This window comes from Grampus griseus (assembly GCF_964374135.1).
Source record: "Grampus griseus genome assembly, chromosome: 2".
NCBI lineage: Eukaryota > Metazoa > Chordata > Mammalia > Artiodactyla > Delphinidae > Grampus > Grampus griseus.
This window is the reverse complement of record NC_139018.1, coordinates 37,610,928-37,624,435: the sequence shown is the minus strand read 5'-3', so window position 1 is coordinate 37,624,435 and position 13,508 is coordinate 37,610,928. Positions and strand designations below refer to the sequence as shown.

Below are 13,508 nucleotides of genomic sequence, written 5' to 3'. Positions count from 1 at the left end.
GTGAGGTATTATTCTAGGAGCGAGGAACCCAGTGACCGACCAAAACAAATCCTTGCTCTTTAGAATTTATGTTCTTTGCCTGTCTAATCTAGAAGGATGCACAGGAAATTGTTAATTAATGTTGTCTCTGGGGAAGGAAAATGGGTGTGTGGGGAAAGTTAAGATTAACTTTGAATTCTGTTACTGTTTATAAAACATGTTTTATGAGGATTATATATTACTTCCTAATACTAATAATGATTAAAAAAAAAAAGACCCAACAAAGTATTGTGGTAGGCCAGAGCCAGAAGAGATTATTTCTGTTTCACAAAGGGGACATTTGAACAGGATATGTCTTATTTTAACAAATGTTGATCGAATGCCCCCCATGTGCATTGTGCTGGGTGCTGGGGTTTCTGTGAATGCAGAGGGATGCGGGAGGATTAGCCAGTCCAGAGGGTACATAGCATGTTGATTCAGAAAAGAGAGCAACTTAACTGGGGAGCTGCATATATTCTAGTTTGGCTAGAGAAGTAGGATGTAAGTGGGGAAGTCATGGGGGATGAGTCAGGAAAAAGTTGATTGGAGTCAAATTCTGAATGACCTAGAATGTTAGGCTAAGAATCTATAATTTATTCATTAAGGAATTAGGGAGTGGTCAAAAGATTTTAATGAGGAGAGTGAAAGATCCAAGTAATAAATCTGGTGCCATGTGCAATAAACCTGTTATCAATAACCCAGCAATAGAAAGGGAAGAAGGGAAATTCCTGGATAGAGAAGGCTGCAAAGCCTCCTTGGTGACCTCATGCAGTAGAGAACATTCTTGGAGAAGCCACATTGTAAGAATTTGTTGCTCTGTGTTTAAGTGAAAATGCCAATTAGAGATTCTCATGCCTGGGTAACTGCCTTTGAACTCTTACTACCAGGGAGGACTGCTGGAGTCAACATTTTAGATGAACTTTTGTGGAGACTGGACCTTGCTGAGACACAGTGGCCTTGGTAGTTTAATAATGAGATTTATAATGAACTTAAAATCTACACTCTTTAATTGAGCTTAACTCAATTTGTTTTCATTTAAGGTCCCTTCCAGCTAAGGATATGAGTTGCCAGCTCACAAAAGGCAGATTGAATAAGAACAAAGTCAGAGATTAAATGTATTTTTATGGTAATGACACCTAGAGAAAACCTTTTCCTTCTATGCCTTTCTGAAACTCAACCAGATATTTTCCAAGAATGATAATCTAGGATAGCCATATGGGCCTGAATGAAATTCACTGACTACATTTTCCTGCATTTTATATATTTCTTATTTGCCTTAAAAATCAGAATAGAGAATTTCTCATTCTCTATTCCTTGGCATTTTAAGAAACTCATCCTTATGATAGATTTTATTATTTTCTGTCTGTTTTTGTCTTTTTCTGTCCCTGATGTCTGCTGATTAAATGGTCTTTTTCTCATTACTCAGCCATAAAAAAAGAGTGAAATAATGCTATTTGCAGCAACATGGTTGGACCTGGAGATTATCATACAAAGTGAAGTAAGTCAGACAGAGAAAGACAAATTTCATATAATATCACTTAAATGTGGAATCTAAGAAATGGTACAAATGAACTTATTTACAAAACAGAAACAGACTCACAGACTTAGAAAACAAACTTATGATTACCAAAGGGGAAAGGTGGGGAGAGAGGGATAAATTAGGAGGTTGGCATTAACAGATACATACTACTATATATAAAATAGATAATCAACAGGGACCTACTGTATAGCACAGGGGAACTCTACACAATACTCTGTAATTGCCTATATGGGAAAAGAATCTGAAAAACAACAGATATTTGTGTATGTATAACTGAATCACTTTGCTGCACACCTGAAACTAACACAACATTGTAAATCAGCTATATTCCAATATAAAATAAAAATTAAATTAAAAAAATAAAAAAATAGGGGCTTCCCTGGTGGCGCAGTGGTTGAGAATCTGCCCGCTAATGCAGGGAACACAGGTTCGAGCCTTGGTCTGGGAGGATCCCACATGCTGGGGAGCAACTGGGCCTGTGAGCCACAACTACTGAGCCTGTGCGTCTGGAGCCTGTGCTCCGCAACAAGAGAGGCCACAATTGTGAGAGGCCCGCGCACGGCGATGGAGAGTGGCTCCCACTTGCCACAACTAGAGAAAGCCCTCGCACAGAAACAAGAACCCAACACAGCAAAAATAATTAATTAATAAACTCGTACCCCCAATGTCTTAAAAAAATAAAAAACAAATAAATAAATAAAAGGTCCTATTCTCTTTATGTCATTTTGAGAAGAGTTTTATTATTTCATTAGAAAGTTACTCTGGAAATTAAAAAATAAAACCCAACATTAAAAAAAAATCTCACCCACTCAAATTAAGTTGCTTTAAAGCATGTGGCTCTCAATTATTTTTTTCCCCAATGGGTCAGCTTTTGAAAAGAACAAAAGATTACTTATCCTGCTATAGGGGGAGCTATTTGGCTCTGGTTCCTGTTGAATTAATACCACTTTTCAGGGATAAGGCAGTATGAAAATGTGAGAAAAGTGTGTCAAGGGATAAGTGACATGGCACAGACGAAACCATTTAATTGAGTAGTCATAAAGGTGTTTAATTGCACCTGGGACATCTTTGTCTGCTGTTAGCAAGGGTCCTTGTTGCATTTGAAGGGTTATGATTTCCAGGATGAAGAGGTGAACAATGTGTTAGTTAAAAGCCATGAAGTTTAAAAACCTTTTCCTGAGGGTTTCATTTGCTAACTGGAGAGTTCGGGTCGGGATTTGTTCTGCCTGCTCCTCTTATTGTTTTTCCCCTTGTTTCTCTTAGATTTTAATCAATTTAGGACAGGGATAACTTAAGGTTTTCATTGGAAATTTTTGGTTATTTTAAATTTATGTCCCTATCAGAGGTCAGTCCAACCTATGTGAGACTAGGTGCTCCAAGTTGAGCAGTCCATATAGAGCCCTCATATGCTGCCTGTTTTCTCAGCCTAGGAAAGTTCACAGTCCTCAGTTTGCTCAGTACCAAGACCCCTTTTGTCCAGCATCACATGGAAATGATCATGTGATCCCTCATCTTTCTTGGAAATAGTTCAGAATGACTGAGGTTTCCAGGTGGATGTGCAATACTCAAACTCCTTGGGCACACAGTGCTCCTTTACATTCCTTTTTGTGCCAGCATTTCACCCCCTCTATGGTCATTCCTTTCTCCCACAATAATTCCCCTAACGTTAGTGTAGACTCTCTGTCCTGGACCTGGTGGTATTCCTGGTTAGTTTCTTCTCCATACTTTACACCTAGAAAGAAAAAAAAATCTCTCTTGGCTCCTTAAGGATAAAGAAGAGAGCCCTCGGGCTTCCCAGGTGGCGCAGTGGTTGAGAGTCCGCCTGCCGATGCAGGGGACGCGGGTTCGTGCCCCGGTCCGGGAGGATCCCACATGCCGTGGAGCGGCTGGGCCTGTGAGCCATGTCCACTGAGCCTGCGCATCCAGAGCCTGTGCTCCGCAATGGGAGCGGCCACAACAGTGAGAGGCCCACGTACCGCAAAAAAAAAAAAAAAAAAAAAAAAGCCCTCTTTGTTTGTTTTCCTTGTTGTTTGTTTTGTTTTGAATTTCTGCTTTTTTGTAATAATGAAATAGTCCCTTCCTGCTTATACACGTGGCCTTGATTAATGTACTTTGTGCGCATGTAACTTGATCCTGGAAACATAAAAACTTGTTCTGTAGTTTTCTCTATGGAGGAACAAAGTTAGCTCTCAACACATTTTTTGGTAAGCGTCAGTACATGTTTAAAATTTATTGTCTTATCATCTGCTGATTCTAGGGAAACAATGAAAACATGAGTAACATTTTGAATTATAGGACAAAATTATGGTTCTTTATAATTCTTTTTTTTTTAAATTTTATTTATTTATTTATTTTTGGCTGCCTTGGATCTTCATTGGGGCGCAAGAGCTTTCTCTAGCTGTGGCGAGCGGGGGCTACTCTTCATTGTGGTGCACGAGCTTCTCATTGCGGTGGCTTCTCTTGTTGCGGAGCACGGGCTCTAGGCATGCGGGCTTCAGTAGTTGTGGCACGTGGGCACAATAGTTGTGGCTCATGGGCTCTAGAGCGCAGGCTCAGTAATTGTGGCACATGGGCTTAGTTGCTCCGCGGCATGTGGAATCTTCCCGGACCGGGGCACGAACCCGTGTCCCCTGCATCGGCAGGCAGACTCTCAACCACTGCGCCACCAGGGAAGCCCCCTGAATATATTTTGAAGGTGGATGTAAGAGGATTTCCCGAGGCATTGGACATGAAGTGTGAGAGAAAGAGAGAAGCCAACCTGTGATGGAGGAGGAAGACAGAGAGTATAGGGGCCTGCAAGCAGAAGGAGAGAGTGATTATCTGTACTGAATGCTGCTGATTGCTCCAGAAAGATGAAGACTGAGAATCGATCATTGGTTTTAGTGGCGGCTGGGGGTGTCGTTGATGAACTTGATTCATGGTGACCTTGATGAAAGAGTAGTTTCAGCGGAATGGTAAGGGCATGATTGGTGTGGGTTCAGTTAAGAGAGAAGGAGGAGGGGACCTGGAGACCAGGAACATAGACAAATCTATTTGAGGAGTTTTGCCACAATGGACCTGTACCTGATGGGGTCAAGAGAGGGTTGTTTTTTGTTTTTAGTTTTAGATGGGCGAATTAATAGCATGGATCAGTACTAATGGGAATGGTCTTGGGTCGGGGAGAGGATAATACAGGAGAGAAAGGAGTAAAAGGTCCTGGAGTAGCTCCAAAGGGATGAGACCTGGTGAATGAGGGAAGGAAGGGATTGGCTTTAGGTCTGAGCAAGGCTGGCTCACCCATGCTAACAGGCAGGAGGCAGAGCCTTTTGATAGGTTACTAGACAAGGGAGTAGATGATCCCTAAGTGTCCTGGGGAAGCAAGGTCTCAGCTGAGAGTAAGGATGGGAGGGGAGGCGTTGGGAGTTTGAGAAAAAAGGAGAGGGTGTGAAATTGCTGTCTAGAGGAGTGGGAGAGGGCAGTGTATTATGACTTCCAGGCAGCATTGAGGGCCTACTTGACGGTCATGATGAGACTGGTCAGCAGTTACGGATTTCCTTCCAGCCACATTCAGCAGCGTGCGTGCAGGTATGAGTGAGCAGAGAGTGGTGATGAAGAGCACACAGCAGAATGAGAGGTGCAAGGGAATGTTTGTAATAATTGATCGTGGAATTTACAATGGATAAGGATGAAAGGAAGGAGACCAAGGGGGCGAGGGACAGCGTAAAACTGGCAGAATTGATGGCTTGGAGTTGCTGATGGACTCCAAGGATTGTTGGAGTTGAGACACTAGTGAGAATCAACTGAAAAGATAAGGAATGATGTTCAGAGATGGGGATGCATGAACTCAAGATCATGAGTTGTAGTTATTAGTAATGACAAGGTCAGGGTATAACCATGACAGTGAGTGGTTGAGGCAGAGCAGAAGACACATTTATTGGAGAAGAATTCAAGAAACAGAGAGGCCAGAAGGTTGGAAGTTTCACCAGTATGTGTATTGAAATTACGAAGAATTAGGGGTCACATTGGAAAGAGCAACAGTGGGGAAGGAACTAAAACCTTTGAGAAATGATGAGGAATGACAGAGGTAAGTAGATGACTGTAATAGTGGGGACTCTCTGATGCCGTGAGAGTTAAAGCTGGAGCATTTCAGGGACAAAGAGAGTGGAAAATGATCTGGAAGAAGCAGCGAAGAGCAAGGAACTAGTGGTCCAAGGTCTGTAAGAGAAAGCAATGCTGTCACTTGGGAGGGCTGTGGGGAAAGCAGAGTTCTGGGTTAGGGTGGAGGTTCAATTAGAGCAGAAAGGTGAAGAGGGTAGTGGGCACGTAGGGGATTTCGCTGATTGTCTGTTATGGATTTCAGCATCAGTGAAGGGTTTCAGGAGTTAAGGAGAGGTGGGAGATGAGAAAAATTGGGGGACGTGCAGTCTTTTGGAAATTAGAGGGAGAATGGAGGGGGACCTGAGTGTGTGAACTGTGTGTGTGTGTGAGGGGCAAAGGCACAGTGAGATGAGATCTGGTGAGCCCGCGGTAGGTGGTGGGAACAAGGCTGTAAGCATTAGGCACAGGGAGGAATGGGTGTCTGGATTGCTCTCACCCCTGTCCAGTAGGATGAGGAGATCTGGGGAAATGGAAAGACAGTCCTGTGTGCAGGGGAACCCCTGGCCTCAGGGCTGAGGGTGTCTGCTGGACCCGAGGGGCTAGAGGTGAGGGGAAGAATGGTGTTGGGATGGAGCTCTCTCCTGCCCTGGGAAGGAAGGAAGGATCCACACCGAGTGTTCCGATCTTTCCCTGGACTCCTGCCTGGTTAGTAATAGTGAGAGCTAGTACTTCTGTGTTTCCTTGGTGCAAGGGTCTGTTCACTTTGAGTGAACCACTAACAGTCTCTAGCGGTGAGTGCTTCTCACCTTATTCCACGAGGAACCTGCCCCACGTCACACAGCTACTCAGTAACACAGGCAGGATTTGAACTCAGGTCTCTCTGATTCTAATTGCAGCTGATTGACAGTTAATTCAGTGACAATATATTCTTCATGATAAATGTCAAGACTAAACTGCCGCAACTTTATGAGCCCTTTAAAATGTATTCAGATGTTCTGGGTTTATCTGAAGTACCGTGTGGTGTTGGCTTAGACTGTAAGTCCATTTGGATTAGAAACCCTTTTTTTTTTCTTCACAAAAGAAAAAAAAAATTCTTTTTTTTCTTCACAGGTTCTTGTACAGCACTGTCAAGGTCACGTAGGGGCTAATTCTTTTGTTGGTAAAATATTAAAAACTGTTGTCTCTTGCAGTTAAACGGTGGCTTTGAGAAATATCTTATTTCAACGTGCTATATTTCCAAAACACTTCTTGGACAAGCACCTGAAATTTAAACTAAGTCCTAGAACGTATATAAGATTGTGAGATACACACACGTACCCAGAGTGACAGACCTTTGAAACGTTGATTTGTTCAAATGGTTTCTGAGGCTTCTCGTTTTCTAACTGCTATTGTCCTTTTTAAATAGCTGAACAGGAAGACACTCAGAAGAAAACCTTCACATGCTGGGTAAACTCACAGTTGGCAAAGGTGAGGAAAAAGAGAGCAAATCAAGCTATAAATATATATTTAAGTGATTCCTCCTGTTCCTTCAGTTTTGGTCCCCAAATGGCACTGGTGACATGTAAAAGGTTGAAAAAATGTGCTGAATGTCACCTTGATCTTGTTTTGATGTATCTGTTATTCTTTTCCAACACAAAAAGGGGGCATTTTTGTTAAGGATATGGGAGACAGTGCTAGAAAATATTTAAAGCAGTAACATCTCTTTTATCAAATGAAATTGTAACAAGAAGTCATATATGTTGAGTGTTATGTTAGACACTGTTGTAAGTACTTTAAATGTACTGACCACTCGTTATGTTTCAGTGACTTCACAACATCCTGAGACAGATAGTATTGTTTGTGTTTAGAGAACAAGGAAACTAAGGTACAGAGACGTTGTCTGACTTCTCCAAGGTCCCACAGCTTACAAGTGATCGTGCTGGGATGCAAACCCAGGCAGTCTGGACCCAGAGGCCTTGATCTTAATCTCTGTGCTATCCTGGCCTTCAGTGATCCAGGTGCCCGGAATAACCTAGATACAAAATGAGTGAGCCTCTTCACCCAGGCTACCCATCCCAGCACAGTGCTTGTCATTCTAAAAAGAGGAAATTCATAAACAGGTTACTCTGGACATGTAATCTCCCCAAAGGGGTCACTATTGGCTGATTCTGAGCGTCATGAATGCCACTTCACTGCACAAGTTTTAAGCCCTCAGTGAAAGCTGAAAGAGTGTTGTGTCACTGGAAATTTGCTGTGAGATAAATTCACTACTTTCCTTATCATGTTTTGATATGGAACTTTGTGTGTTTTCTACATTCTGTTAATTAAGAAGAAAATCACTACTGAATCTTAGCTTGTGCAAAGATGCAAAAGCACATTTATGAGATTCTTAAAAGTTATCGTGTTTTTGGACCAAAGTTTCAATGATTACTTTTCTTGTGACCTTTTGTAGCACACCCCTCCCTCAGTTGTATCGGACCTATTCGCAGACATTAAAAAGGGGCATGTCCTCCTGGACCTGCTGGAAGTACTCTCAGGACAACAGTTGGTAAGCTTTTAAAACAACATTAAGAAATTTTGTGGATTAAAAAAAAAAAAATCACATTTGTGAGTAATATATTTTGCTTGAATTTCATAGCCTCGAGATAAAGGATCTAATACATTCCAGTGTAGAAGCAATATAGAACATGCCCTGAGATTCCTAAAAAACCGATCAGTGAGTATGAAATTCACATGAAAATTCATTGGGGAGATAAATGCTGTGAAATATTTTCTCCTTTTAACATGCGTTTCTTTTTTTTCCAGATCAAACTAATAAACATTCACGTTACCGATATTATAGATGGAAACCCATCCATTATTCTTGGCCTAATTTGGACAATTATACTGCACTTTCATGTAAGTAGTTTGATGATATGAAAAGTATTCCTGTTCTAATTACCACAGTATGAAATAAGTGTAATGCAATAAGTGTGACTTGATGCTAGAGCTTCTTCCAGAAATAGGACCCTCTGGAAGTCTTGTCAGGTGGAAAATATATAGCAGACCCTTTGCCACTTATGTTATTCTTCAATTGAAAATTGAATGCTGAATTATCATGATATCCTGAAATATCCATGGTATCAGCACCAGTCTGAATAGAACTTGCCATGGTAAATTTTTGCTTATTATTGTTTATTTACTCTGTCAGAAGAGAGAATAGGAAGCTTCTGGAGTAAATTCTTGAAAATTAACCCATTAAACTTGGTTAAATCTCCCTACTTTTGAGGTCCTTTGTCTAATCTAATAATCCTGCAACATCTAGCTCTGTCCCAAGACTGACTCATAGCTTTCATTTCATTCCACAAATATTTTTGAGCACCTACTTTGTGCTAACTTTTGTGCTGGGACAGTAAGAAAATAACAGGGAGCACTCCCCTGGTGGCACAGTGGTTAAGTATCCACCTGCCAATGTAGGGGACACGGGTTCAATCCCTGGTCTGGAAGATCCCACATGCCGTGGAGCAACTAAGCCTGTGCGCCACAGCTACTGAGCCTGTGCTCTAGAGCCCGTGCGCTGTAACTGCTGAGCCCCACACGCTGCAGCTAATGAAGGCTTCGCACTCTGGGCCCCGTGTGCCGCAACTACTGAGCCCATGTGCTGAAACTACTGAAGCCCACACACCTAGAGCCCATGCTGTGCAACAAGAGAAGCCACTGAAACGAGAAGCCCGTGCACTGCAACGAAGAGTAGCCCTCGCTCACTGCAACTAGAGAAAGCCCGCACACAGCAATGAAGACCCAATGCAGCCAAAAAAAACAAAAAGAAAGAAAGAAAATAACAGGGAATAAGTAGGTTATAGTCCTGACTTTATGACACTTATGGCTGATAAATACATTCTTTCAGGCCTGGGATTTTGAATTAGTGCGTATTTTCTGTAGCTACTTAAAAACTTATATGTTCAGGGGCTTCCCTGGTGGCACAGTGGTTGAGAGTCCGCCTGCCGATGCAGGGGACACGGGTTTGTGCCCCGGTCTGGGAAGATCCCACATGCCGCGGAGCAACTAAGCCCATTCGCCACAACTACTGAGCCTGCGCTCTAGAGCCTGCGAGCCACAACTACTGAACCTGCATGTGACAACTACTGAAGCCCACGTGCCTAGAGCCCGTTCTCCACAACAAGAGAAGCCACTGCAATGAGAAGCCTGCGCGCCTAAATGAAGAGTAGCCCCCGCTCCCGCAGCTAGAGAAAGCCCGCAGGAAGCAACGAAGACCCAACACAGCCAAAAATAAATAAAATAAATAAATTAAAAAAAAAAAGAATCAATTTAAAGTTTTGTTTTAATATTGTAAATAAACTTTTGTCAAAAGTATACAACACACAGAGAAAACTGCACAAATCTTAAATGTAGAGCTTGATGAATTTTTGGAAATTAAACACATCCACGTAACCACCATTTAACTGAAGATAAGATGATAGAATATTGCCAGCATCCCAGAGCCCCCAGGTCTTTCTCCCAGTCCCTGCCCTCCTTCCCTAAAGATAACGGCTACTTTGATCTTTATCATTGGTTAGTTTAGCATTTTAAACTCCATATAAACAGAATTATAACTGAATTATTTTGCATACACTATATAATAGTCTTTTCTACCTGACTTATTTCACTTAACTTCATGTCTGTGAGATTCATCCTCTTGAGGCAGGTATCAGTGGGTCTTTCTTTTCCATTGCTGTATATGAATATACCATTGCATGAATATACCAGAACTTATTTACCATTCTACTGTTGACGGACATTTCTTTTGCTGCCAATTTTAAGCTCTTATGAATAAAGCTGCTAAAAACATTCTTGTATCTGCCCTTTGGTGGTACAAGCCCTTACTTCTGTTGCATATTTATCTAGGACTGGAACTGCTGGGCTGCAGGGCATGTGATCTCCAGCTTTAGTAGATACTGCCAAACAGTTTTTCAAACTTGTTGTGATTTACACAGTTACCAGAGTTTAAGAGTTGCTTGCTCCAATCCTTGCTAATACTTGGCATTAAAAACTTTTACTTTAGCTATGCTGTTGTGTATAATGATTTTTAGAAGTTTTAAAATGTATTCTGGATACAAGTCCTTTGTTGGGTATATATAAATTGCAAATATCTTCTCTGACTCTGTGGGCTTGCTTTCTCAAATCTTTAATGAACAGACATTCATAATTTTAATGTAGTTCACATTTATCAGCTTCTTTTTTTTTTTGGTGGCTAGTACTTTTTATGTCCTTTAAAGAATTCTTTCCCTTTGCCAGTACCATGGAGATATTCTCTTATGTTATTTTCTAGAATAGTTCTGTCCAATAGGACTTTCTGCAGTGATGGAAATGTTCTGTACCTGCACTGGACAGAACAGTAGCCACTAGCCACTTGTGGCTATTGAACACTTGGCATGTGACTAGTATGACTGAGGAACTAAATTTTAAAGTTTATTTAATTTAAATTTAAATAGCCACATGTGGCTAGCGGCTATCATATTGGACAGCACATTTCTAAAAGCTTAATCATTTCACAGTTTACTTTTAGCTCTACAATCTTTCAAGAATGAATTGATTTGTTTGAGTATGTTATGTTAAGGCAATTAAGATTTTTTTTTCCATATGGCTATCCAGTTGATCCAACAGTAATAATTGAAGAGACCATCATTTTCCTACTGCACTGTAGTATCACCTTCATAAATCAAGTAGTCATATAGGTATGGCTCCATTTTCAGATTGTCTGTTCTGTCCCATTATTTATCCTCGTACCAATACTATACTACATTAATTTCTGTAGCTGTACAGTCAGTCTTGATATCTGATATTGTGGTTTTCCAGCTCGTTCTTCAAGATTATCTTGGCTTCTTTGCTCTTTGTATTTCCGTGTATATATTTTTTTGAGATGTAGTTGACATATACCATTGTGTAAGCTTAAGGTAGATAACATGTTGATTTGATAGTCATACAAATTTTATAAGTAACTTGTTAATTTACACACACGTAACCTGCTGGAATTTTTATGAGGATTGATTGAATGTATAGAATCATTTGGAAAAAGCTGACATCTTTTAAATAATGCATCTTTTTTTTTTTTTGCGGTATGCGGGCCTCTCACTGTTGTGGCCTCTCCCGTTGCGGAGCACGGGCTCCGGACGCGCAGGCTCAGCAGCCATGGCTCACGGGCCCAGCCGCTCTGCGGCATGTGGGATCTTCCCAGACCGGGGCACGAAGCCGTGTCCCCTGCATCGGCAGGCAGACTCTCAACCACTGTGCCACTAGGGAAGCCCCTAAATAATGCATCTTTTAACCCATGAATATAACATTTTCATTTTTGTTCTGTTCAAAATATTTTCAAATTTTCATTATGATTTCTCATTTGACCCATGGGCTCTATCACAATCTATGGCTTAATTTCCAAATATTTGGAGGTTTGTTATGTCTTCACTAGTACTGATTTCTAGCTCAATTTCAGTGTGGTTGGAAAATATAATCTGAATTATTTCAGTCCTTCAAAATTGCTGTGGCTTGCTTTATGGCTCAGCATGGTCAATTTTGGTAAATATTCTATATGCACTGGGAAAGAATGTTGATTCTGCCATTTTAGGTGCAATGGGGTATGTCAACCAGATCAAATTTGTTCATTGTATTGGTCACACCTACTATTATTGGTTATCTGGTGAGTCTGTCAATCATTCAAAGAAGTGTACATCTTTCAATAATACTTCTATTATATTTCTGGATTTATCTTTTTATTTTGTTGTTTTGTTTTGTTTTGTTTTGTTTGCGGTACGCGGGCCTCTCACTGTTGTGGCCCCTCCCGCCGCGGAGCACAGGCTCCGGACGCACAAGCTCAGCGGCCATGGCTCACGAGCCCAGCCGCTCCGCGGCATGCGGGATCCTCCCGGACCGGGGCACGAACCCGTGTCCCCTGCATCGGCAGGCGGACTCCCAACCACTGCGCCACCAGGGAAGCCCCTCAGTTCAGTTTTGATGGACAGACGTGGAGCACCAGTGAAGTGCTCTATAAACATGCTGCGGGGGGCGAATGGATGCCTGCCCTTGATGTGGAGCGCCATATGCTTGGGTGCGAGCAAGTCCCCAAAGCCAATGTGTAGCCCCAGATGGCCAATGCCGTTATTCAAAGGTTTGCCCAGTGCTCATTTCACCCTGAGTAAACTGTCACTGTTATACGATAATTTTTAGGTCTTGTTCTGGCTGAAGATTTTGCCTCAATGCTGCTAACCTATGATTCCACACACGTTAACGATTATTATGTCTTCCTTAGATTGAGGAGCTTGCCCGGACTCTTTCTTGCAATTACAATCAGCCTTCCCTGGCCAGTGTGAGTGTGGTCGACTCATCTCCTACCTCAAGTCCTCCAGCTAAGAAATGCTCCAGAGTCCAGGCAAGATGGCAGATGTCTGCAAAGAAGGCTCTTCTCCAGTGGGCTCAGGAGCAATGTGCCATGTAAGTAGTTTGCTCCACCAGAGGAGACACACAGGGCAGCTGTACCCACCAGCGCAACCTTACCGACCTCCAGGTCTGAAAATCAGGCCAAATAGGAGTAACACCCACCTGAACACTTCCCTGTCATAAAAAGAAAAGGCTCACTCTCCCCCTTCCTCTCACACTGAATCTTCCACACGTGGACCTCTGTGAGCTCAGCCACACTTGGTTTTGAAGACCGGAAGGTGGTGTCATCTGGGTAACTTCCCTCCCTCCCACTGCCATGTGTAGGTGGTCTATTACTGTGTGCAAATAAAGTAGTCTTCAAATATCTTTTTCTTTAGGCACAATTCCCCTATGCATCTGGAAGGTGGATTTAGATTCGAAAAGTTTTGCCATACTAGAAGCTCTTTAAAAGTCGGGACTCTATCTTAGTTGACTGTGTATTCCC

General features: G+C 42.0%; 1 protein-coding gene across 4 annotated transcripts in view; it reads left to right on the top strand.

Annotated features, from left to right (window-relative positions):
- Positions 1–13,508, top strand: part of SYNE2 (spectrin repeat containing nuclear envelope protein 2) — a gene marked incomplete at its 5' end in the record, with an annotated part of 272,663 nt that overhangs the window by 17,679 nt on the left and 241,476 nt on the right. For all 4 annotated transcript variants that reach the window (XM_082648159.1, XM_082648158.1, XM_082648156.1 and 1 more), the window contains 5 exons: positions 7,041–7,102; positions 8,067–8,162; positions 8,253–8,330; positions 8,420–8,512; positions 12,897–13,078. In XM_082648159.1, coding sequence (XP_082504285.1) covers positions 7,041–7,102; positions 8,067–8,162; positions 8,253–8,330; positions 8,420–8,512; positions 12,897–13,078 — 511 coding nt within the window. The remainder of the gene's footprint in view (positions 1–7,040; positions 7,103–8,066; positions 8,163–8,252; positions 8,331–8,419; positions 8,513–12,896; positions 13,079–13,508) is intronic.